Source organism: Brassica napus, chromosome A10, assembly GCF_020379485.1.
Source record: "Brassica napus cultivar Da-Ae chromosome A10, Da-Ae, whole genome shotgun sequence".
In the NCBI taxonomy this organism is placed as follows: domain Eukaryota; kingdom Viridiplantae; phylum Streptophyta; class Magnoliopsida; order Brassicales; family Brassicaceae; genus Brassica; species Brassica napus.
The window spans coordinates 2,243,732-2,270,049 of NC_063443.1; the positions used below are offsets into that span (position 1 = coordinate 2,243,732).

At 34.0% G+C, this 26,318-nt stretch overlaps 4 protein-coding genes and 1 long non-coding RNA gene across 12 annotated transcripts; 3 read left to right on the forward strand and 2 right to left on the reverse strand.

Annotated features, from left to right (window-relative positions):
• Positions 1 to 1,570: 1,570 nt before the first annotated feature.
• LOC106369500 (putative B3 domain-containing protein At3g49610) lies at positions 1,571 to 4,153 on the forward strand. Its single transcript, XM_013809649.2, has one exon. It carries the CDS (start codon positions 2,858 to 2,860, stop codon positions 3,656 to 3,658), a length of 801 nt encoding a protein of 266 aa, XP_013665103.2. The 5' UTR covers positions 1,571 to 2,857; the 3' UTR covers positions 3,659 to 4,153.
• A 1,221-nt stretch (positions 4,154 to 5,374) lies between these two features.
• Positions 5,375 to 7,055, forward strand: LOC111201395 (non-specific lipid transfer protein GPI-anchored 21). The gene is made up of 5 exons (XM_022693152.2): positions 5,375 to 6,049; positions 6,195 to 6,221; positions 6,347 to 6,397; positions 6,555 to 6,608; positions 6,711 to 7,055. Exons 1-5 carry the CDS (start codon positions 5,722 to 5,724, stop codon positions 6,857 to 6,859), a joined length of 609 nt encoding a protein of 202 aa, XP_022548873.2. The 5' UTR covers positions 5,375 to 5,721; the 3' UTR covers positions 6,860 to 7,055.
• Positions 6,923 to 10,771, reverse strand: LOC111197903 (probable RNA helicase SDE3). Of its 3 annotated transcripts, none has more exons than XM_022693149.2 (5): positions 10,574 to 10,771; positions 9,618 to 10,408; positions 9,375 to 9,539; positions 7,831 to 9,285; positions 6,923 to 7,750 (listed from the first exon to the last, which is right to left on the reverse strand). In XM_022693149.2, the coding sequence occupies exons 2-5, from the start codon at positions 10,392 to 10,394 to the stop codon at positions 7,133 to 7,135; spliced, it is 3,015 nt and encodes a 1,004-aa protein (XP_022548870.2). In that variant the 5' UTR covers positions 10,395 to 10,408; positions 10,574 to 10,771; the 3' UTR covers positions 6,923 to 7,132. The 3 variants fall into 3 exon arrangements, with proteins under 3 accessions (XP_022548870.2, XP_022548872.2, XP_022548871.2); XM_022693151.2 differs by having other exon boundaries at positions 9,618 to 10,400; positions 10,574 to 10,721; XM_022693150.2 differs by having other exon boundaries at positions 10,495 to 10,715.
• A 2,724-nt stretch (positions 10,772 to 13,495) lies between these two features.
• LOC106371188 (type IV inositol polyphosphate 5-phosphatase 6-like) lies at positions 13,496 to 17,590 on the reverse strand. The gene is made up of 11 exons (XM_013811220.3): positions 17,021 to 17,590; positions 16,823 to 16,919; positions 16,651 to 16,722; positions 16,489 to 16,576; positions 15,583 to 16,420; positions 15,305 to 15,498; positions 14,964 to 15,221; positions 14,616 to 14,863; positions 14,074 to 14,148; positions 13,868 to 13,988; positions 13,496 to 13,744 (listed from the first exon to the last, which is right to left on the reverse strand). The coding sequence occupies exons 1-8, from the start codon at positions 17,048 to 17,050 to the stop codon at positions 14,641 to 14,643; spliced, it is 1,800 nt and encodes a 599-aa protein (XP_013666674.1). The 5' UTR covers positions 17,051 to 17,590; the 3' UTR covers positions 13,496 to 13,744; positions 13,868 to 13,988; positions 14,074 to 14,148; positions 14,616 to 14,640.
• Positions 17,591 to 19,088: 1,498 nt separating this feature from the next.
• Positions 19,089 to 21,733, forward strand: LOC125579399. 6 transcript variants are annotated; one of them, XR_007317421.1, is made up of 8 exons: positions 19,089 to 19,722; positions 19,809 to 19,998; positions 20,092 to 20,141; positions 20,242 to 20,423; positions 20,513 to 20,560; positions 20,694 to 20,818; positions 20,903 to 21,034; positions 21,402 to 21,733. It is a non-coding gene; the product is annotated as an uncharacterized LOC125579399 (long non-coding RNA). The 6 variants fall into 6 exon arrangements; XR_007317420.1 differs by having other exon boundaries at positions 19,090 to 19,722; positions 20,077 to 20,141; XR_007317423.1 differs by having other exon boundaries at positions 19,093 to 19,919.
• Positions 21,734 to 26,318: the final 4,585 nt, after the last annotated feature.

The window sequence follows — 26,318 nt, forward strand, 5'->3', positions numbered from 1 at the left end:
TTTAAAAACGAATATAAATTATTAAAACTGTAAAAAATCTAACATTCAAATTTTATGATCCATGGTTTAAAATTTTTTTATAAACAAATACAAATTAATGATTACAAAATTATAATATATAGAAGTCTGCTGAAAGAGCGAGTTAAGTTTTGCTGCACGTGCAGCTGCTGAGCTTTCAAGCAAAGAAAGGATGAGGATGACGATGCAGAGTTTCACAGAGTCGCCGAACTCATCCTCTTATGATAATATAAGAAATGAACCTTCACATAGACATAGTAGATCAAATGTGCAAAGCGGAGGTTTTGTTAAAGAAGAAATGCCAAGAAGCAGTTGCAGGGAAGAAGAAGATCAATCTACTACCAGGGCAGAGCTTTCTAAGAAAAATGTTGATGAACAATCATAACATGCTTCATGGAAGAAAGGTCATTCTCGAGATAACTCATTGGAGATGAGGCAGAATGATTCCTTTGCTAAAATAGGCAGAGCAAAGCAGCAGCCAATTAAAGATGATGTCAACGATAGCTGTTCAAAAGATGTTCAGCTCAAGAAACAGTCAAGCTTGGCTTCATCGCGTTCACACACAAGCTATGTTTCTGATGACAATAACGTCATCTTTGAGGATAAACGATTCCAGAGCACTATTGAAGATACAGAGAGAAATAGTTGTGGTCCTGATGTTGCTCCAGTCATGGTCACGGCTGACAAAAATATATTATCAGTTTTTGTTTTATGCTGCCTTAGTATCTCAATTAATATTTTAAAATTTAGAAGTAAGTCTATAAATATAAAGGTTACATTATTTATGGATTGGGTTTGAATTTATGAACCTTTAAAAATATTTTATAAATGATTTTATATATTTTTAAATGATTTATAATGTCAGTTTTATTTTTTTCAGAAATTTAAAGTATTTATGAAAATAGTTATATCTTAAAGATAAATTTAAATAATGATATCAAATTTGGGGTAAAAGCTAAAATTAAAATTCTCTCAGAAATCATAACATACATTTGTTTCTCCAAAAATTCTAAAAAAGGATGTTCTTGTCTGATTGCAGCTTCTAATGTTTTTTCCTTCCATATATTTAAATTTATATTTTCAAAAGAAATTTTGGTTCATACACTATTATGCGTTGTAATTAATTAGAAAAAAGTTTATCCATATATAATTGTATTTCAATTTACAGAAGTCCAAAGCCACATAAGACTTATTTACTATAATGTTATCAAAATTCTATTAGAACAAATTTACAAAAACAACATTTATACACTCTAAGAAGAGTTTTTTTTTTGTTTACCCTAGAGCCTGTCATATCATATTTTTTTTTTTAGAAAAAGCAAAATAACAAAAATTTGCTAAGTTATATTTTGTTTTTAAAATAAAATAAAAATTAAATTTTTTTAAAAAAAAATAGTACAAGCTGCAAAAAATGAGTTTTTTAAAAACATTATTAACGCTGTCAGTAAAATTACACTAAACCCTAAAATCTAACCATTAAACCCTAAACCTTTAGGTAAATCATAAATTCTAAATCGTAAAAACTAAACAATAAATCCTAAACACTAAATTCTAAACGCCGTCAGCAAAATTCTAAAACTTAGCCCTAAACCCTAGGGTTTAGGATTTACCCTATAGTTTAGGATTTACCCAAGGGTTTAGAGTTTACCCAAGGATTTAGGATTTACCCAAGGATTTAGAGTTTACCCAAAAGTTTAGGATTTACCTAAAAATTTAAGGTTTAGTTTTTAGGGTTTAATGTTTAGGATTTAAGGTTTATTGTTTTGATGACGGCGTTAACAATGTTAGAAAAGGTTTGTACTACTTTTTATTTATTTTTACTTAAAAAAATATATGATATAATTTGGCAAATTCTATTATTTTGTTTCTTTTTTTTCAACTACTGAATATGAGCTTGCAGACTTTTATTGGTTGGTGAATAAATAATATTTCTAAGAAATATCAAAGTACGGATCAATAATTTTTTTATAATTAAATTATTGGTCACTAATAATAGTATTTTTACGTCACTTCTAATTAATATTAATATTATTTTATAATTTAATATTTTTACTATTTAATAATGCATAGATAAATTTTAAACAGTTTCAGTTCTAAAACAGTTATCAATCATCAATTTTATAAAATTTACGTAAAACAATAATAATAAATGCAGGTGCATTATTGAACAAATTTGTTTGTTCTGAGCCTCGAGAGGATCCGACTAGCGCCTAATGACCGTCAGGTTACTCTTTTTCATTTCATATCATTGAAACTTATTTGAGATTAATATAAATAAAATCTTAAAACGATAAATAAAATTTTAAAACTAAATTTCCTCATTTATACAAAATATTTACCATGAAAGTAAAAATAGTAAGTTGCAATTGATTAAATAAAAAAAATTAATCTAAAATTAAGATAATAATTTACATGTGAAAAAATATGAAAAAAAAATTAAAAGTATATTATCCGCGCGTAGCGCGGAAAAACGATCTAGTCAATATAATTTTAGTTTAAGAAGAGATATACATGAAACATTTAATACATGGTGTGTATTAATTATCTTTAAGAAATATTAAACCAAAATTTATTAGATTCTAAAGAAGATAACAATAGACAATCGCATAGAATCTGGTAAATAAAATCTATGAAACATATCTTGACTTGTTTTCGATTTTAACTTTGTTTTTAATGGAAAAAAACTAAATTAGTTAGTATATATTCAAACACACAATTAGTAAAACAATTTTCTTACATTGATTTCATTAGCTTTCTCTCACAAATTTCATTCCTTAAATCTCATTCTCTACTCTTTTTTTTTTTGTTCTTACAACTCGAATTTTCGTTTCCAATTATAATGAAGAGTGGTGAAGATGATCACTATCCTTTGCGCATGAAAATAGATTGGTCTGATAAAGTGACCAAAACTTTAGAGGAAGCTATGCTTAAAGCAAAGTCGTCTTGTATTCACAAATTTGATCTTAATAAACTTCCTCCTTCTGATACAGATGATGAAGAGCAGGATGAAGCAAAGAGAAGAGACCATAAAGTTTCTAGTGGAGCTCCCTCTAGGTTTTGTAATAATTTTGACCTTAACAAGTCTCCAAAGGAAGAGCCACCAAACCACGACGGTCACAAGGTAACTCAGAACTTGCTAAATCCTAAACCTCTCAAGAAAAGGGGAAGAGGTAATAGTGGTAGGTTGAATAAAGCAAAGAAGCAAAGAGTCGATGTTGTTCTGGAAGTAAAAGACGCGATACTCATCTTTGAGAAGACTTTACTTGTGAGTGATGTTAATCCAAATCAAAGCCGTTTGTTAATCCCTTTCAAAACGCTAAAGAGAAACAACTTCTTGACTCAAGAGGAATCGAGTTTCTTAGTACAAGATGAAAACAAGAAGGGGAAGAAGCCTGGAGTGGAAGCCTTTCTCGTGAACGAAAGGTCTCAAACGTGGAGTTTGGTTTTCAAGAGATGGGTGATGAAGAAGGAGAAGGACTCTCAAAACGGTTCGTTGCACTACGTTTTGAACCGTGGCTGGAACGACATCGTTAAGGACAATAAGTTGGAAGCCAACGATAAGATCAGTCTCTGGTCTTTTAGGTCCGATGGAGTTCTTTGCTTTTCCCTTGTTACTCATCCTTCCACCATTAGCTCATAGTAGCTCTTGTGCTATCTCATGATTGTCGTTCTCTCTTTTTTTTGTAGGTGGTAAATTTTGGTTTTTCTTTACGTTTAACTAGTAAGGTTTGACATTATTTGTTGGGTTTTTTTGGTTCACATTTTTGTTTCAATTCTTCTTGATTGTTGGTGCCTATATGTCTATTTGTTGTTTCTGCTTCCGTAGACATGAATCTATGTTTTTTTTTTGTTTCGTTTTCAGAGTGAATGATCATACAAAGGGAAACCCTCTTAATAAAGTTTTTTAACTAAAGAAGCTGCTAAGGGAAACAACTAGCTAGCTAGCTAGATTGATCAATCATCACTCTAAACTTTTAGTATGTTTTCTGTTCTTGTTATTTGCAATTACATTCTTAAGATTACTCTTTTAAAGATTGAAGAGTTTTCTCTAATCATAGGATAAAATAATTATAAATGCATATACATACACGCTTTTTAGACTGAATTCTCTAAATATCCATTAATTTATCGTACATGTGATAGTTGATAAAAATCAAATCTCACGATAGAGGTAGAGCTATATATATACATTGTTTAGTCTCTTTTTTCTGTCACATAATTTGTGAAATAATCTAAACTTGCAGCAAACCGATGAATGAAAGAGAGAGATATAGAAGCAACTTCGTCCCTACTTTTCTTACTAACTTTTTATTTAGCAAATATACAAATAAAATATGATAGCTCATTTACACACAATTACCTCAAACTTTTTAAAGTAGACAAATACATATATGAGATGATAACTATATATGTGAATAAAAGTTCAGTAAGAAAACTATATATGTGAATATATTCAAAAATGTCTGAGATCTTTCTACAGTTAGATTATGTGGTAAAGACTATTTTAATTTATAATAAGGAGTAGTGTTGAATCTAAGATTAATCTATGGACAATGTGGGTCGTTATGATTAAAACTGCATCAAGGTACTCGAATTTTGATATCAGTCCATATGAAAAACCTTCAACCATTGTACTACCATAGTTGGTTGATAGTAAAGACATGCAAACTATAAGAGGTAGTAGTAATACACGTAATAACTGATTTTTTTTTTTGTAATCGTAATAATTGATTTTGTATACAAAAAAGGGTACGTAATAACTGACGTTAAGTCTATCTAGGTGGTAGTAACTTAAACGTACCGTTGAACTAACTGTGTTTGTATTATTTAGTTCATCTTTTTTAATATAACACGTATTAAACTTGTTTTCCAAAAACAAATATTGCTAAGAGTACTTTATCATTTTTTTTTTGACAAAAAAAAATATTATGGTTTGTCATATAACTCATAAACTCAATATAAATATTATGTAAGTAGCCCAACTTTGTGGCAACTTTTTGTTGGTGTTTGTTTACAGAAATCTTTGAAGCACCGACCAACCAAGAAGCACGGCTCTTCATCTACATCCCATTAGAAGTAGTATTGTGTTTAGTTCAACAAATTATATGATATTACTCTATTTGGGCAAACTCCACATACATTAGAAAAGTCACACGTCATCTCGTTAATGTAATCACGATGCGGTCCAATATTTTTCTCAGTCGTCTTCAAGTCACAATTTATCTGATACACAAATTTAATATACTTCTTAAAGTATTATCACTATGTTGCCATAATATTAGTCTTCAAAGTCTTTTAATATATTAACTATCATTATTTTAAGAAATAGCTTTCTAATTAAAAAGGAAACATATCCAAAATTTTGAATAAACATTATGGTTTTATTGATGTAATAATTAAAATAGATAGTCAAATAAATGTTTTGACTATGATGATAGAATAATTTTTAAAAGGAAGCAAATTAAAAACTAGCTTTCACTGGTAAAAGTTAGTTAAGGTAGTTGAGCTTCAAAAGTCAAAATCAAAACCAACTTCCACAAGCTACCTTATTAGCCCTTCTCTATCTCATGTATATATCATTTACACAAAGTAACCATAAAAACATTACCATTTCATTTCCACAAAACAAAAATTCTATTTATTTTCTTGACCAGAGGAAAAAAAGAGATTCAGTTTGCCTAAACCCCTAAAACACACAGCAAAATGGATCCCAGATTTTGCCTGATCTCAGCTCTAATCTTCTTGTCTCTACTTTCAAACTCTCCCATATTGATTCTTGCTCAAATCAGTACTCCGTGTTCACCAACCATGCTCTCAAGCGTTACGGGGTGCATGAGTTTTCTAACGGGAGGTGGTAGTTCTCCGACTTCTGATTGTTGTGAGGCTCTTAAATCGTTAACCGGAACCGGTTTGGACTGTTTGTGTCTAATTGTAACCGCAAGTGTGCCCATTAATATTCCTATTAACCGAACTCTGGCCATCTCTCTTCCTCGTGCATGTGGCATGCCTGGTGTCCCCGTTAAATGCAAAGGTTATCTAATTTCATTTTTCTATAATTAACACATTGAGTCGATTAATATATGTTTAGTTTTGATGTTCTAAATCTATATATGAACATCGATCTATATTTTTCAATTTCTAAATTTTAATAACGTAAAATTTGTGAAATTTCGCAGCTTCTGCAGCACCTCTTCCTGCTCCAGGTAAAAAAAAATTCATAAAATTTTATTAGAGATTATTTAAATCTCTTTTTTTTGACATCCATTACAATTACTTGTAATCAATATTTATTTTTTATTAACCAAAGCTTATTGTGAATAACACACAGGCCCTGTGTCTCTCGGTCCAACCACTCCTACAGAAACGCAATCTCCTCAAGGTGAATTAACAAAATTTTAACTCTCCTAAACAATATTTCGAGTTTATTTGACATCACGTAGACCGGACTAAGGACCCAAACTGGTCCTACCGTTTTAATGATCTTTATTTGTTAACATAATAAGCTCATTATTCATTAATATACGTTACTCTCCCAGGCTCAGCTTCTTTCGGTCCTACCACTTCTCCATCAAGTTCGATAACTCCTGATGGTAAACACACAGATTTTCTTACATACATAAAAAGTTTTTTTTGCTAATTTTTTTATTGATAATTTGTTACTAACACATTCGAGTTTTATTGTCATTACGCAGACCAGAATATTCCCGCATCGGACAAGGGAGAAAACCCGACAGCCTCAACTCCTTCAGCCTCGTCGCCTTCCTCTTCGCACTCTATCAAGCTTCCGCTTCTTCTACTTACTTTTTTCGCCTTTCAGATTATCAGTTTACTCTTAAGTTAAGCCCAATTACATATATCATAATATCTGGATCATTACTTTCATATTGATCTGATTCTGGTTAAATACTGTTCTAAATTTATTTGAATTTGATGCTTGCATGTCTCGTATAAACAAAGATGTTACCACAAAAGTTTATCCACACCAAATTAAGTGGTTATTAAAGCTATGAAAAATACACCAAAAGGTTCCAGAAGATACACAAACGAACGTACCAACAAATCCAAAATAGCCTTAGTTCGCTCATCAACATTACTTGCCCATAATATTATCAATTTACTTCCACCCATCAGACCACTCGTCGGTATTCTTAGTCCCACCACCATTGTCGTTCCAACCATCAGACCATTCATCAGTATTCTTAGTCCCACTACCATTGTTGTTACAACCATCAGACCATTCTTCTTTTTCCTTATTCCCACCACCATCGTTATCATCAGAGCATTCTTCTTTTCCCTTAGTCCCACCACCATTGTTGTTCCAAACATCAGAGCATTCTTCTATTTCCCTTGTGGCATCATTGTTGTTCCAAACATCAGAGCATTCTTCTATTTCCTTTGCGCCACCGTTGTTGTTAAAACCATCAGAGCATTCGTCTTTTTCTTTATTCCCACCACCATTGTTGTTCCACTCATCAGACCAATCGTTATTTTCCTTCGTCCCAGCAACATCGTCGTTCCATCCATCAGACCATTCATTTTTCTCCTTTGTGCCGTTGTTGTTGACCTCGCCGCTCATGTTCCACGCTTCTTCTACAGAGTATTGAGGAGGAGCATTGCTGCTTTCTTCTTGATGAAACGGTTCCTCCTCAAACTCTTCCCTCTCTGGTAAACCGCATCCTTGGTAAGCATTGTTATCCACACATCGCCACAAAAGCTTGTTCCAATTCATGTCCTGTGTCATATAACACAGTTCTACATTAGTAGGGAAGTATGAGTCACTGCTTTTAAGTTAAAAGCAATCAAGTAGAGTACCTTGCATATGATATGTGGGTTCCCGATGATCACTAGCAGAGAGATTGCACGGGTGATTGCGACATTAAACCTCCTTGGATTGCTCAAGAAGCCCAGACAATAGGCTCTATCAAACTCGTTGTGTTTGATTGTAGATCTTACAGTTGAGATAATGATGACTTGTTTCTCTTGCCCTTGGAACTGCTCGACGCTACCGACTTTGACTTCAGTCATCTCTAACCTATCGAGAACCTCCTTGATCTTCGTTACTTGCTGCCTGTAAGGAGTTATAACTCCGATATCCTCTTCCGCCACACAGTCGTTCGCTGTCAATCTCTTGATTGTCTCTATAACTTTACTGATCTCTATACGGTTGAACCATGACGGATTGTTGCCTTCCCTCTCATCGCATCCTTGGATCCCATAGAAAACCATTGGGAATTCTTTGTTTGGGAGGAATTTCAATGTCGCAAGAACAGAGTCTGTGTCTTCTTTGGACGCTACCAGTTCTCCATCATAGAACAGCTCTGATGGGAGATCAAGTATCTCTGGGTGGCATCTGTAGTTCTTCACTAGCTTTGTCACATAGTTCTCATCCCCTTCGCAGTAATAATCGCACTCAAACAATCTTTCCAAGTATGATTTCCCCAAGCCGAGTGACTCCGCATCTCTCGAGTATATAACCGGACCCAACTGCCTTGGATCTCCAGCAAGCACAACCACAGTTTCTGACAAGCATAGATTTGAGAGAGCAATCATGTTTTCTGGCTCTGACGCTTGACCAGCCTCGTCTAAGAAAATATGAGTGAAGTGACCACGCTTCACACCTTCTGCGTTAAGAAGGGATGCACTCATATATGTTGAAACAATGAGTTTGTAATGATTCAAAGCTTGGAGCGGAGGGCACTTGAAAACAAGCTCATCAAAGAAGCAAAACCGGATAATCTCAGGTTTGATTTCTTCGTAGGAACGAGTAGCTGCATTCAGCCTGAAAATCTCATTGTCCTTGATGCGAACTCCCTCCAGACAAAGCAGCTTCTCTAAAATGTGATCAGCCGCGCTATTGGAAGGAGCACAGACGAGAATCCGAGCATTTTTCTGAGTTGTATAGAGTTGAACTATCGCCTCCACCACTGTCATGGTCTTCCCAGTACCGGGAGGTCCATGGATCACATACGGCGGTGCTCCTTCGCATCCAAGAATCATTTCAACGGAACAAATCTGCTCTGCGTTAAGAGCTGGCGAAATGGGCACGATGGGTTTCGTCTTTATCATCCTTTTCCCGGATTTCAAGGACGGAAAAAGGAAGTTAGGATCCAAACCTTCTGCCGCATCAGCAGCCTGGTACAATCTTCTAGTGTTGATTCGATTGTAAGTAAACCTCACATTATAGACACTCCCAGTTGTGTGGCGAAGGTGGAACTCGGAAGCAAACTTCAAATGCACTTCATCCGCCTCCACTCGGTGTACAAAGCCCTGTGAAAAAAATCGTTTCCACTTTTTTAATTCCTCCAGAAGATAAATGGTGAAACATATTTGTGAATCAAGTAAATCAAGAAGATAACCTGATAAGCTTGAGCAGTTACATCATCATAGGCATGTCTTACAAAGATATAGTCACCATGGACAAGGGAAGGTCTTTTCTCCGCAAGGCCAGGGACTTCGAGAGACAAGTACAGACCCCTTCTCCTCATCGTAACATTCTCCATGTCATAAGCTCGCATGTCTTCCTAAAACCCCATAAATTACAATTTACATAATTGTAACATGTCTGATGCAAAAAAATTGAAACAATGAGAATAGAATACCTCGAGTTGTAGCTCTTCCATAATAAGCAACATTTTATAATACTTCGCATAGTTTCTAACCGTCAGACCTTCGTTCAAAAAATCAGGAACCTCCTTCTTCTCAAGCATCACTCTAGTCTCCTTGGGAATCTCATACCGAGGGAGCCTATTCTTATAAGCACGCTGCGCCACCGCCTTCGCAGGCCTTGACCCCGTCACGTAGCTATCCACTGCAAAATCCTTCCTTGGCCCCCTCCTATTCCTCGAGTAAGGCCTGTTAGTCGCAAGAGAGCTCGAGATCTTATCCTCAGCCAAAAGGAAAACAACCCTCTCAACGTTGTCACATCCCCAATCAACGCTAATCACAGTCGTATGCAAACCAATATCCTTCGGCTTGCAAGAGACAAAGATAGTCAAGGCGTCGCCAGGCTCGAGCATCCTGTCTTCGAGAGTGAACGTCTCGTAGAAGCTCTGTATCTCCTTGGCGTCAGAGTCTTTGGAAGGCGGTTTGAGGACGGAGAGGGTGAAGGAGTCCTCGGGGTTGGATGCGTAGATCTTTGTCCAGAGATCAACGGCCTCGTCGGTAGTGTTCTTGATGGTGAAGGAGTCGTGAGAAGTCTCTCCGACGGTTATTGATTGAGGCTTCTCGTTTCTGAAAGGGAAAGGGGCAGAGATCACGACGGGGCCTTCGTCTAACGGATTGTAGACGCCGTCGTTTTGATAGTCTATGAATCCGATCTCTCCCTTGTCTGCGATTACAGAGTACTCGTCATCTGACTTGTATCCACTCACACTCATTGCTGCCTAAGAATCTGAAACGTTAATAACAAACCTTATAATATGATTATAAAGTAACAATTACACAATCTGATGCTAATTGCGATTACTTCCTCCTAACCTAATCATTCAACAGTAAAACCCTAAGAACCGAAACGAGATTGAGCAGATGCGCTGAGAGAGTTGGAGCGTATACGTACTAAGTCTGTAACGAATTTGGATGACGATGCTCGTTGAAATGGAGAAGCGTCGAGGGCAGAAGAACAATCGCAGGGTTTATATGGGAAAGCACGAAAAGAGTGTGAGTGAGTGAAGAAGACTGAAGACTCGCAGAAAATTGCTTATTGGAATCAGTTCCGTCTCGGGAAGAAAGCATGTGGAGTCTTTATTGGGCCGTCGATTTTTTGTATGTAAAGCCCATTATATTCATGGCAATGACGAACGAGTGACATGATGGGTTTATAAATCACGATATGTATTAGCCCGCTATTTCTTTCTTATTTTCAAAAACTAATAAAGGGTTCCCAAATTTTGGGAATGTAAAAATGTTTATTGTGCATTTGAAAGAATTAACTAACGAAGATTCCATTGAGAAATAACAAATAAGTACAAGTTGTATGAGAAAAGGGTTTATTCATCTTTTATTATTTTAAAAAAAAATATAATATTTTGTAGCTGATTATAACTTTTATTTATAAATGTGATTTTTTTTTTTGCTTTTCATGAGATCAATCAAAATAGAACACACACTTTATGTAGCTAAGTCATGAATTGAGAAGTCTGTGTAGTTTTTTTAGGTATGAAAGTTTGTATAGTTGATACAAAATAACAACAGTTCGTGTGGATCCACCTTGTTCGTGCTAGCTTGAGTAAATTTCTACACTGATCATTGCTTTATGCTCTAAGAATTGACATTTTGAGACGTTATAATTAGTTTCATGAATAGTAAATGTGAGCATACATGTTAGTCCGCGTCGAATACTAGTATCATTATTGTTACCTATAATCCTAAAGTCATTAAATCTACAGATTTAGATGATTGACGTTAGCCTTTAGGTATAATTGAAAATACAGCGTAATAAGGAAGGTTTATCGATGGAATGATGGTGAGATATTTGTATTTTAAGTGTTTACATGATGTTGCAACAAGTATATGTTCATATTATACAATATCTTGAAGAGTTAACGTTACATGTTTTTATACTGACAGTCATTAGAATCGATTCAATCGATATGTGGTACTTCAATGGTGATAGTCCTTCAAATTTGTGTGGGTTATTGGGCACGACAAATGTTCCATCATTAGTCAATAACTACAACATTATGTGTTTACCAACTGAAACTTGTTCTAAGCCCTAGACAAAATTGAAAGGAATTGGTACAAATTGCTAACTAGATGGGTAACAGGAGGAATCTAAGTGGCACTGTTGATTTAGTTCTGTGTTTATTTTCCGAGTGAAGTGACACTATGTTGCCTACCCTGAGTGTCTTTTCAGAGCCAGTGGGTTTTGTTAAAAATGAAAATAAGAAGCATGCTGTTTTGGTTAGTCTGCTAGCCTATCCTTTCACACTCTCAAAAGCCTATACCAATCAAATCCATGCTCTTTAATCTAATGCAAACTTATTTTATTTTTATTTGTACAATTAACTTTGACCTTTTTTTTTCCGTCAATCGATTTATATTAAGCCGGCGGAACACAATAAAATCTCCGGAAACATGTCTCATAGGAAGGAAACTAAAGCCCACACATAGGCATCTGAAACATAACTTAAGAGACTAACACAAATTTTTACAACTAAAGACTTTCTTACAATCCTTCAAAGTTCAGATAAGGCCTTCATAACCGTAGGTCTAACGAAAGACCATAGATAACTAAGCGAACAAGTAGGCGAAAGACCAAAGCGGAGCCGAAACTCACCTGAACTTCCTATTCACGATGAAGAGACAAAACCACGCCGAAGAGCATCAACCACACACACCAACCTCGCCGAATAGCTTTGACCTTCTTCTACAAGAGAAACACGATATATCATTATAAAAGATAAAATCATATTTTTACTTTATATTGACTAGTGTACATAACAAATCATAATATTTAGATGATATGCCAATATTTTTCTTAAGAAAAGCTTCTCCTTTGTCAATATTGCTCTTATAATCGATATATTACCTGACAATCCAATGTTGACATATCCTCCTAAACTAATTTGCTTAAGTTTGGACAGGTGAACACACTAAAGAACTCATCGATTAATTCAATGAACCATAATAAGAACTCCATGTATTTGAACATCAAATTACTTGAATATGCAATAAGTTAGTCCACGAATTATTGTTTTATCTAAACAATATTGTTATCTCATAACGTATTGTTTAAGTAATAGAGTTTCTTTTCATAGTTAATTCATACGAATAAAAATGATCAGGAGATTAGAAACGAACAACATAAGCCTTTGAAAAAGATTATTATAACTAGCCACCAAGCTTCTAAACAACACTTTCTTTCCCTTGGATTGTTAATGTTTTCTTTACAGTAATTCTCTTGGAAAAATCAAACTTATCATTGTCTGTGTAATTAATCATATGGCTAGTTTTACAAGAATTTTAATAAAATATTGATAAGCGTTGTTGTGAATGTGATCAACAAAAGCTGAAAGAAGACAAAGCATGAGGAAACAGGAAAAAGACAAAGCATGATTTACGCAGAACACTCTCTTCACTTTCATGCTCTCTTTTTTAAGTTTTTAATCATTCCCTTCTACATTTACTGGTCCAGTCTTTGTCTCTCACATATAATATTTATTTTATCAAAGGTATAGTATACACAAATCAGAATCTCGGTTTTTGAAAAAGTTCTTAACATAAGAATCTTTGAATTTGTTGGAAAACAAAATCTTAGACTTTAGTGAAAACAACATGTCATCTAAATTTCTCTTGAACCATACTGCTTAGGTTATAGTTCTTGTCTTCTTGAAATGAAAAATAAACATAGAAATCTTTATGGTAACTTGTAGTTAAATGCAAGATTGATCATTAGTTTATCTAGAAACCCAAACTATTTATAGTCAAACGATCATTACAAGAAGGCATCAGTTCCCTTTTACTTTTAGGCAATTTTCAGTAAATAAAAACAGAAATTCTTTGTTTGTTTTTTTTGTATAATTTTCGTTACACTTGACATTAAGATCACATAATAAACATTACAAAATGATTACCGTGGGGACACACACACCACAGTTGATCACAAAAAAAGAACATAAAACCATATTTTCCCTAATTATGCTAAATCAAAAGAATGAAAACTAAACAAAATCAAAAGAACTTTCCTAATGTGTCTACTTGGCGATCTCTGATTGGGTTAGTTGATTGCCTGCACATAACAAAACATAGTTTGTGTAAACAAAAGTGCTTAGGCTACACAATTACTTGAAATGAAATTGGAATTAATTTATAAGCAAACTATAAATTCAATGATTATCAACTGGATTATTACCTTATAACGTAGCTGTAAAATTTCTAATCCATCAGAAGTTAGCAAAAACCATGATACACCACAGAACCGCCGGTATGTGAAAATTAGTTAACCGAGGCCAAAAACAAAACACTGTCTACACCTGCAAACCGAAAATTACACGGTACAATGAGATTAAAAAAGCAAACCAGAAAATGTAAAAGATAATACTAGTTTTTACAACGAACCTGTTCCCTTTGAGCTAAAGAAGCAAATGTAACGTCTCCATCACTCTCAAAGATCCAAAAAACACTTTAGTTCACCTGACAAAAGCCAATCCATTTCCACCATTAGTGAAAAACTTTCATCTGGGTTCAAGAAAGTTTAAATCTTTGTAGAATTTAAATTAAAGACAACAAAGACTTTATAATATGCAGAAGGTGATGACAACCTTATCAACCTTTAAATGTTTTGACTTATCCTTATATGCAAAAAAAAATCTAATGGGTCCAGGGAAATCAAAATCAAATGGTTGATCTTATAAATGATCTAAGAGGTGGCGGTGGCTCATTCTTTGGTTGAGATTACACACACACCTTTACACATAAATGCAAGAGAACTACATTAGACTGGTCTCCACTCTATTATGCAACTCAGGACCACAGACATCTTGTGGACTTCTTTAGTTTCAAACAGCTCATGTCACTGACACAGTGACATTATCTACCTACCTATGTCCCAATATGCTGGTTTGGTGAAAAATGAAAATGAAAGACTTAAGAAAAATTACCGTGAAGAGTTCTGTGTGTTTTCTTCTAGAAGAAGCTGAGCTCGGTGTATCCACGGGAATAAGGTAAGAGCTCTTCCGCTTGGACACGTGAAGCTGAACAACTCATGGTTCGCTTTAGCTTATTATGAGCTGACTCAACCTCAGCGCAGAAAATGCCGTAGACAGGTCTATGATCTGAGAACTTTGACTCTCCTCTTACATAAGATAACTGATGCAGTCCTTCACCGTACCACAATATCCTATCACACCTTTTTTTTTTAACATAACAAAACAAACAGTCAGATGATAATAGATTCATATACAAGAAGTTCTTGGTTTCTTGATGTTGTTGTACAAAGGGAAAGTTACCAAGCAGGAGTGCGACGTTTCTCCTTGGGATGCAAGTCATCTCCAGAGTATCTATCTGAGTTTCTAGAGTACTTGTACGTTGGTGGGAAGTAGATCTTTCCTTCGTTCCATCCTTTGAACACGTGCCCTCGTTTCTGCTCTATTCTTAGCTGGTCGTTTTCTAGCAAAGCTCTCCAGTTCTGCATCTCAACGAGGGCTTTAGCAGATCGGTAAGTGAGTGCTATCCGGTAGTTCAGATCTCCAAGCCATATCACCCGGCTGAGTAATAATAACATATGATAAAAAAAAATAGATTAAGAAACTGTTTTTTTTTTTTAATTGTTAAGATCATTGAAACTTACTCATGCTGAAGTATATTTTCAGGAGACTTCTCCTCCTCTAAGCTCTTAACGCGAGGAAACCTCGTCTTCTTGAGTATCTCCATGACATCAGAGTTCCTCTTCAGCTCATCACCTTCCTTTTGTCCTGAAGTCAAGTGAGTGCACACAAAGCAAAAGCTTGTTTGATGAAGCAACATGCTTATTGAGATTGATCCCTACAAAACAAGAACCAAAGAGGTTAAGACAGTAATGTAAAAAGACAAAACAGATCAGCATGTAACGAAAGAACATTATCTAACCTTGTTCCCAAGATAACCCATTAGTCCTCTCCCAACGCAAGACACTTTCATGTTCTTGACGTGTTCTCTTAACTCACTTTTCACCCAAATGGTTAAGAAGACACCAACCATTTGCTTGCTAGCGACTAAACAATACTGAGAAGAGTTCCAAGGGATCCTATAACCGCTCTCGTTCGCTGCTGCAGAGCCTGGAGAGTACAGGACAGTGCTTGGAGAGTCCCCAGTACCGTTATCATCGTCTGAGGACCTTGAGAAGTCACTCGGCCGTGAGTAATCACTCGGTCTGGAGTAGTAATCACTCGGCCTATTAGAGTAATCACTCTGCCTTGAGTAGTCACTAGGCCTTCTAGAGTAGTCACTAGGCCTGTGACTGCTGCTGCCACCACGGAAGCTAGGGTCGAAGTCACTTGGTCTTTGGCTGAAGAAGACACGGTCACAGACACTGAAACGACCTGGCTGAGGGATGGAAGGATCGTTACACGCACTGCTTGGGGTTTGGAAAGAGCGTCTGTGGAAGAAGGTGGAGTTCTTTTGTCTCGTGGAGCCAGAGAAGTCAGCGTCAAGCTCAGCCATGGGGACAGGGAGAGGGGAAGGCGTGTGGTAGGCTCCGCCACCGCTAGCTCCTGGTCTGTTGTTGAGAGTTTTGCGGATGAGGGAGAGCCATTTCTGAGCAGGTCCGTTGTCTTCGGATCCGAGGACGTTGCCAGCGTTGAGAGGAACAATCTCTTGGAAGCCGAGGACGTATATGTCTGCGGGAGCTGAGGAGTGAAGCCACTCGTCGAGGTTTAAGTCAGGAGGTGGAGAGCGTCCAGCTACGTTCCATGTAGCAGTAAAGATGCTGCTCAAAAGTTATGACTTTAGTAGCAATGGATCATAGTTATGAGTCATGACATGTGTATGTTATACCTGTAGTTTTGGACATCAATGATCCTAGGATTCTCATAGTTCATTCTCCTTTGGCGAGCTTGCTGCTCCCAGTTCTTACTTAGCTTCTCTGTTAAATCAAGAAATCATCAGTAAAAATAAATAAAATTAAAGTGGAGTAATAATATGTTACTATGATTATACCAGTTTTGGACTTGTTGATTGTGGTGGGAGCTTTCTCTACTGAGAAGCTACTTCTGTGCTCTACTTCAATACCTTTTAATCAAAATATATCAGAAACAAATGAATTAAGATTATCTCAGGAGAGACAAAAAAAAACAAGATTAAGTTACAGAAAGAAAGAGAGAGACTTTACCATTAGAAGCAGAAGGAGCAGGAACATCTGTTTGAAACTCCTCTGTTTTGCTTTTGATATTAAACCATTTCCTGACCATCTTCTTGGACCATGCCAGCTTCATTTTCAGAAACATTCAAAAGAAAAAATGAGCCTTTTGAAAATTCCATCAAGATGGGCAATAAAGGTAACAGATTTAGAGAGAAGAAAAATAGAAACCTTGTTTGTTTTGGATTTGTCTTCTCTCATTGTTACTCCTTCTTTTGATTCTGCACTAGTGTGTGTGTGTATGGCTCTTTTTCTCCTTTTAACAGAAACTCAACCCATCCACAAACAAATATGCCAAAAAAAAGTATGAAAATTTCCCAAATTTGAGTGGAATTGGGGTTTGGTTTTCTCCCTATGGACCAGACAGAAACATAAACAAGAGAGTAAGCTAGAGGAAAGCAGAATCTTTGGTTTCTCCCTAAAGATAAGAAGTGAGTTTTAGATCCCTTAGACTTTTTTTTTTTTCTCTCAAATTGAGGGAAGGTTTTTTAATGGGCGTTAGGGAGAAAAGGAAGTGTGTTCAAAGAGAAAGAGAGAGAGGAAGTGCTTTAAAATAAGAGAAAGTGTTTTTAAAGAGACATCAATTCTTTGAAGTAGAGACAGAGGCGAAGAGACAATGAGGGGCAGATTTTTAGAGTGAGAAAGTTAAAGTGGAAAAATTCTATAGAGTGAGAGAAGAGTCTTAAGCTTCTTTTTGTGTTTGTGTGATCTGTGAAGGAGAGAGAGATTAGTAGTCTTCATTGAAACGGCAAAGTAAGTAAAAGCAGCGGAGGATTTTGAACAAAATTAAAGTGCGGAGTGACTTGGTTTTTAGTATTTGCTCTACTTTTTTTCATTTATTTTTAATATTAATTAGGTATTATTATGGGAATGTGTATATTTCTTTCCAAACTTTATAACCATCTAGTTTAATAAGATGACAGAGAGATAACCCATTGATTAGATCTCCAAAACAAAAATCTTTAATTTTTGCAACGTCTTTATAGTTCAAATCGCATTAGCTTATAATTTTGTTTGCCAATAATATTTAGGATTTTGTTGGTGTTGAAAGTTTGTTAATAAAATAATCTCTATGCTCTTTTATTTTCAACACGTTTTATCTCTAATCTTGAAAGGTGACAACCTTCATAATTTTTGTTCATGGATTTACTCATTTTAATTCAGGGTTAAATGCATTGAAATACGTATAAATATATTGGTTTAAGTCTCTGTTCAAAAAATACTAAACCAGTTTTAATTCAGCTGAAAAATCTGTGGACTGGCATAATCATTTATGCATGTATTATTAAACCTGTAGAATTATAGAATAAGTGAATGTAAATCATGATTCTACGGATATTTATGATTTGATAAAAAACATGCCGAGTGATTTTGTCAACTCTAGTAGAAATTATCATTTCATCTTGTAATAATACAATAAACAGAAAATGCAAAAGAAAAAGTCGAGGCGTTTTTTTTTCTTATAATCATTTAGCTAGTGAGACGTGTCAAGTGCATGCTCTTAAAAAGAAGATGTGTAACATAGCATGTCAGATAATAAAAAAGCTTGAAATCAAAATTAATTTTAAACAGTTTTTTATCAACCATTACTGTATTAAAGGCACAAAATGTCCTAAACCAGAAGCGTAACATTTGAAACTTTACAAACTAATTTAAACATTATTGTTGGTGCAACTAATATTTTCAAAAACTATAGAAATTAGGACGAAATTTGCAGTTCTCAAAAGAGGTGCATGGTAGAGTTGTATATGTATATAGAATTATATTCTCCAAGTTAAAAATTAATTAATAATTGCACCAACAATAATGTCTCATTTAGTTTGTAAAGTTTCAAATGTTACTATTTTTAATTAATATGATCTTCAGGCTTATATGTCTACATTTTCTCTCCAGGATTTTGGTCTATCAAGAAAGTAGAAGAGCAAATAAAGATAAAGAGATAAAGAAAGCTATGTCTTGTTCTATTGTTATAGTTGCCATATCATCTATCTTTTTCAACTTGATTATTTATTTTCTATTTTGCTATTATTTTTCTGAAATTTATATTTATTTAAAATTTTCACTTTCTAAATTTCCTAAATTTGGACGGTTATTTGTATATAGAGTTATTCTTTTCTTGTAGCACAAATGCTGGACAAAAGATACTGTATTAAAGTCCACTCGCCACTGGGCACTGGATATCAGGAGTTCTCCTTTTTCTGTAATTTTTCTCGAGACTCCCATCTATACTATACTAAAAGGTGGATATCCTCCCCTCTAAACCTATCCACGTCAGTTAATATATTCAGCCAATCAGAGAGCATTATTATGCTACGTCATACGAAGTTTTAAGTCAACTAATATAAAATCGGGCCAGGCGTTTGGGCCATTAATAATATCCAGTGCCAATATGAAGCCCACCTCATCAATACCAAATCTCCAATGAAAGTTATTAATTTATTATCGTGGCTGACTCTTCTTCTTCTTAGCTGTGTGAACGCTCACGGTCTAACTCCTCCTCTCAATTGATGATTTTGAGAAACGTCTGCAATTATGACATTCAAGGAGAGGGATCGCCGTCGATAGTATCAACGGTGGAGAGAACGAAGACGAACCGGAGAAGAAAAGTGAAGAAGAGCAGAGATTAAAACATCATCTGATACGAGAATCTTCTAGAACCCTACCTTCTTTTTTATGAACTCTCTCAATCCTTTCCCCGTGACTACCGTCACATGTCTTAAGCTCGGAGATATATGCAGCTGCATCTCTCTGTTTATGTCTTTGTTTTCCTCTTTCTTCTCTTATCTGAATGTGGGTTTCTTTGAAAGGAGATGGATGTCCGAAGAGGAAATATTGATCTTACGTTGTTATGTATTGTTTGATTATTCAAAAGGGTCTATGTCATTCACCTAACCTTGCTTTGTGTTTAGGTTACTAATGGCAGATCGTATCTGATTTCCTGTTGTTCATTTTGTCTCAGGTGATTTGGCAAGGAAGAGCCCAAGATTCACGGTTAACAGATGAGAGCTAAGAAACAGAGGATGTCGACCATTGACACCAGAAGAGATTGATTCATTCCTTTTACCTCCAGGTTTCTCCTAGATGTCACATTATACTTTACCGGATCTTTTGCTCTCGATGCAGCAATAGTAGTTGGTGGCCTTCCCAGGGTAGACATCTCTTAGTTATACTACTTCAAAAAAAAAAAAATGTGTCCTTTGTTAATGTAGAGATATTACTGGTCTCAGATTTGGGTGTTGTAGGGTCTTGAAGAAAACAACACGGGCTGAAGCATTAAGCATAGAAACAAGGGGTTATTGTTTATTTCTTCAACTCTATGACTATGTTCTTTACTGAACGATATTGGATTCAAAAGGTCTGACTTTTCTTAAAAAATGTATCTTCGCGTACAGGGACCTGTGTGTTTGTACATGCTGAGCATTCTATTGACTCGCCACTTGCTAGGGTAATCTGTATAAATACAGAAAATATACTTCTATCACAGCCTAATTGGCGCGAACAAGCCCTTAGTCGTGCGGATACTTCAATCCGAAGTGGTTCGGTTGATGTTATTGTTGCTGACAGTGTAATTTAGGTGATTCAAATGTGATTAATAATGGATCGATGAGTTTGGTCGGAGCTATTTCTCTCCTCACGTTTTTATGTTATTTTTTTTTTAAACAGGAGCACTTGAGTATAAGATGGGTGATGCTCATATGATTATCCAAGCCGGTAAGTTTCATTGACACCCTAAATATTTGATCCCTTTTTTTTCCAAATGCTTAGAGTGTTTTGACTTCCTGTATCAAAAGACTCATCCATGACTGATCATTAGTTAAAATGTATTTGTTTCTTTGACATAAAGCTACGTGTCTTGAACTTCAAAGCATGGTAGTATTGAAAAGAAAAGGCTCGCCAAGGTAATAAAGAAAACAGTAAAAACTCGAGGAAGAGACGTCACTAACCAATCTCAGAGTCAGTACGTTAGAGGTAATAATGCTATAAGTTCATGTCATTTTCGTTGATGTTTTGGGTAGTTAGGTTCATGAAATAACAATACACTTTTCTATACAGCAGATACCAGATTATGAAAGAGTGTTTTGTGGAGAAGATAGCTGGAGTCATTGTAGAATTTGTAATCAGCGGATGATAACACATCGTGGTCTGGTTTAAAAGAAGCTAAATGAGAAACTATCTATACCAAAGGTAAACATCTAGAGTAGTTTCACTTGCAATCATTGTTTCGTCTGTCTTTTAGTTGGATGAATGCACCAATCTGACCAACTTTGATTCTCCATCTTACTATCTCTCGATCTTTAACTTTTATTTTAACATAAAACCTCTCCTTCCACACTAATGCAGCTAAAAGCAAGTATGGATCTCTATTTACATTAGTTGAAGTTGTTGGGTAGTTAAGAAAGCTTAGTATAGATAAATAAATAAACATGTAACGTTGAGGAAATTATATTATTTTCTTGGAAGAGATTATTGTCAAATTATATGATAATTTAAAAAGATTACGTCTGCAGTTATATTATTTTCTTGGAAATGAAGTGTGTGAACCTTCGAACAGGCGTGGAGATTCTGCAGATGAGGAGAGTAAGAGGAACTCTGCAAGTGATGGGCCAGCGAAAGCTAAGCGCCCAAGATGTGAGAAGTAGAGCTCCCATTCATCTTCTCACTTATTGCATGCTTCAATGATGTTTAAGTCTTTTTTCAGTTTAAGTATTGACTTATGATTTCCTTTCAGTTTTTTTGCTTTTCAGTGTTTTTTTTCCTTGAAACATTTTATCTACTTTGCATGATTAGCAGCTAAAAATCATGTTTACTGTTTTATCACTCTGCTTCATCAGAATTACATTGCTCAGTTTATTATTTATGTCTTCAGAAACAGGTTCTATTGTATATTTGATATCTATGACATGAAACGTAAATAGTTCAGAGTTTAGGAGAGGAAAGACATTAATATATGATTTTGTGATTACCATTGACCAATAAATTATCAAATAATATAAGCTACTTACAACCAAGCCGCAGACTTTAGATCCTTACAAGCCAAGAGAGATAGAAGATTTCATGTTCTTATCGTCACAAGCATCATCCCAACAATATATAAAGGCACTGATCCTTATTTAATTTATTATTAATACAACTACTAAACTGCAAGGACCTAAAATCTGTGGCAATTTTACTATTATTTTATTTATTAAATTGAATTTTGATTTATTACTAGGTGTTTTCCTGCACCATGTGCGATAAAGAATTTTTTTACGATTAGATATTTAAATTTTTAAAATATTGTAGAAATTTTTGAAAGCTTTAGTAATACAAATTGTATAATTGTACAAAAATAATAATATTTCGAAATTTGAAATGTTATATATGAATACATTAATTTTATAGGAGATGTATGAGCTATTACCATATTAAAAAAAAATTACCAAAAAGAAATATCAATATTAAATGTAATATATGAATTATTACCATATTCTAATAAGTTTGCCAAAATATAAATCAACATTAATGAAATTATCCATGTCATATTTTGCCGCAAGCCATGTCATCAATTTTAGTAGGCATGTCATATTTGTTTTGTGAAATTGATTGTAAAATGACATGTGACAATCAATTTGTATAAAACTAATAAAAATGATATAACATTGCATGATTGTAGGTATATAAAAAACTAATGATCTTACGATTAGATATTATTTAATTTTTAAAAAATTGTAGAAATTTTGAAAGCTTTAGTATTACAAAAATAATAATATTTTGAAATTTGAAATGTTTTATATGAATATATTTATTTTATAGATGATGTATGAGCTATTACCATATTTTAAAAAAGTTTGCCAAAAATAAATATCAATATTAAATATAATATATGAATTATTACCATATTCTAATAAGTTTGCCAAAAATATAAATCAACATTAAATGAAATTATATATGTCATATTTTCCTGGAAGCCATGTCATCAATTTCATTAGTCATGTCATATTTGTTTTGTGAAATTGATTGTAGAGAAAACATGTGGCAAAATCACTTCGCAAATATAGTTTAGAGAATTAATTTCAAGTTTACTACTGCAGGAAAATTACAATTCTCTTCATCACTAGCTACGAGTACCTATATATGTTATCGGAGCTACAATTTAATGTTTCTTATATCATACCATATATAAGATCAAAATAGACATGAAAAAAATATTCAAACAAATTATTAAAACTCAGTTATAGCCATATTGCTTTTACATAGTATACTGATCACTTTTTCTTTTATGTTTCTTTTTTTTGTTACGATCATTAAGTTGTTCTGGAGACCATCGCTCAAGCTAATGTTCTTTGTTAGTTATCAAACTCATTTTTTATTTCATAAGTTGTAAACATATTTTATAATATCGAAGGATATTTGGTATTACATAAAAACTTCTTAATATACAAAAAAATATATGCAAATTAATACAAGTTCAACAGAATAATTTATATAGTAATAAGATAAAAACTAATAATTCAGATATACAAACCTCATAGCACCACTTACCAAAATTATATAATAACAGTTGAATCAATAACTTCAGCCATAACCATCCTTTTAAAAGAGATGCATTACTCTGTATATATAAAAAGAATTACAATACAATCTCACCAGAAAAAACCCTACTCAATACTAAAAACGCAAGTTTAAATCAATTTAATAATATTATAGGGAAAAATCCGGGCGTAGCCCGGAAAAACCCTCTAGTTGTTCTTAATTGAACAATGAATATACATATAAAAGTATTTTGTACCCACATTTAATTTTACAGTATATTTTATTCACTTTCTAAGTTACTAGACATTAGACTTAAAGTGTACAAAATAAACATTCTACAACTCCCAGAAAATCCAAAGTCTCTTTCAAGTTATATAAACTTGGTTGTTTAACTGTTAGGAAAATCGATAAACACATGGAGTTATTACAAGATCACGGTGGGAACATTGGCACCGTGCTATTATTGTCGTTTTGCCAAATTATAAAAATATCTAGAGATATATACCTTATACAGGATTCGCTGATAATCAATCGATACACCTTTCTAAGTAATATGCTAAACTCCAGCTTTGAACATTCTGTATGAACCTTATTTTACTACCATAGGACAACTGATATTTGTAAAGAATAATAAGAACATAAACTAAAATTTCAATACCAAAATATAAAAATAAAGAAGAATTGCAGAGTCGAGATAGTTAATCTCTTTCCTTAAATCTTTAAACGCCCCGTAGTGTGACGGTTTTATGGCGCTCAGATTCCCAAGATACAACTGCAGCATTGTTTCTGTTTACTATCACCGAAAAACAGAATCTATCGAACCTATTTCTGTGATGTACTCTCAGACTCAAAAGAATAAAAAATACTAGCATAACTATTCTGAGTGGGAGAAATGTTCTTGATTGTATGAATGTGTGTGTTTTCTAAATGGCTCACAAGCCTTTATATAGAAATATAATGAGAAGCACAAGTTTCATTTTTCAACACAAAAATGAAACCTCCATAGTGCACTAATGGAGTTTTTAATTCTTGTCATTATTATGTGAATTTATTCCACATTTTGACCAAGAAATTAAAGAATAAAATTATTATTGTTTTGACCAATTCAAACAAAATAATATACTTTAAAATAGATTTCTTTTTTATATTTTATCAATATAAAAGATCAACATATATTTGGTTTATAAGATTAAGTCAATGAACATGAAGTCCAACTAACAAATCAAAAAACCCAAATCCAATTTCAAATATCCAATGTGTGTATTTGTTACTTTATACAAGTTTTTCAAATCACACACATTAGACCTCCATTTCTCATTCAAATAAAACTTCTTTTTTGACATATGAATACATTATTCATAATGTTCAAAAAATAGTTCTAACACATTCACACCGTGATATATACAGTAACTATGTTGTTATGATACGATCTTATCTTGAAATCCCACAAACCTTGTTTTACGTATATAAAATTATATAAACCTAACTTAACTAAACGAGATACGGAATATAATTAAGAAACCGATAATGGCCATGACGGCGAAGAATTCCATGCTGGGACAGTCCAATGACCCATACGATTAAGACTATCCGCTTAATCGGGATATAGATATTGTAAAAGTAAAATTAATCTAATTATAAAACAAAATCTGCAGAAGTTTTATCAAATAAAATGATCAACAATGCAATAAAATACGAAAATTAGCTCCACTATAAGTCCAACACTCATGATTAATGCTAATCATGATTAGCATATACATCATTAATTCGTTTTGCTAATTGCTTTGTCCCATCAAGCTACATCCAATTTGTTTGAAGACAATGGGAAACGCAATAGCAAACTCATACGTGAAACAGTAACAGTTATCTATTTGATGAGACGTAAAGATTATTGATCATAAACTTGATGCATGATTATATTCAGCATATATGATTTAACCTTTTTTCTGTCATCGTTAGAGTATTCTTAAACACGTTTTTAAAACACTAGATGGTCCATGTTATTCGATAAGTGTTTGATAATGCTTAATTCTCAACACATGCGATTTTCATTGACAACACAATTACAGATTTGCGTCTAGACTGGTGAAGAAGCGACAAGTAAATAGAATAGAGGAAGAAACAATATATAGTTATACTCTATGCGCAAATAGACGCATTTGAAAGAAGAAGAAAAGTTTACAATAGAACTTCAATTCTTTTATCTTTGTGTAACATATCTATTACATGGGTGGACTTTGATTTTATTGGTATCTAATCAGCAGGAATATTATCATTAATTTGTCTCCACGAACTCTCGTAGATGATGTATACTTTCGCATCATGTGAACACTAGGCAATGCATTTTCGCTTTCTTTACGAGCTAGATAAATTTTTAAAAGAAGAAACAATCGAGGCCATGTAATGCAAGTATGTTACACATAATAATGATAAAGTCAATCTATTATGTTTTTTCTTAAAGCATTTTTCCACAGCCTAAAATTCAGGATTCAAACATCAAACTATAGCAAATATTTGTGTTGGGTGTTACCAATATAGTTAAAAAATCACAACCACTAGATCGAATCATTAATGAAAAATTTGTCTTCTTTACATATTCTGTATGCAATTTTGTTAAATGCGCAAAAGAGCCAGAGACATGACCAAGTGGTGTCAAATGGAAGCGCATTTGAAATGTTAGTCTATATTTGTCATCTCCAATATAAAAGGGATATTACCTAATTTGGACTATGCTTTCCTACACTGTGGAGCATTTCAGCTTTGTAGTTTTGTTATACAGTACTTGATAAAATACTAATTCTGGAGAGATAGAATCTCCCTGACGGAGGCCTTTTTTACCCTCGAAAAAACCGGCCAACTCCCCATTGACGGCTATAGAAAATCTGGGAGATGAAATACACTCTCTTATCCAAGCAACAAACATAGGAGGAAACTGTTGTGCTTCCAATACCTTAAT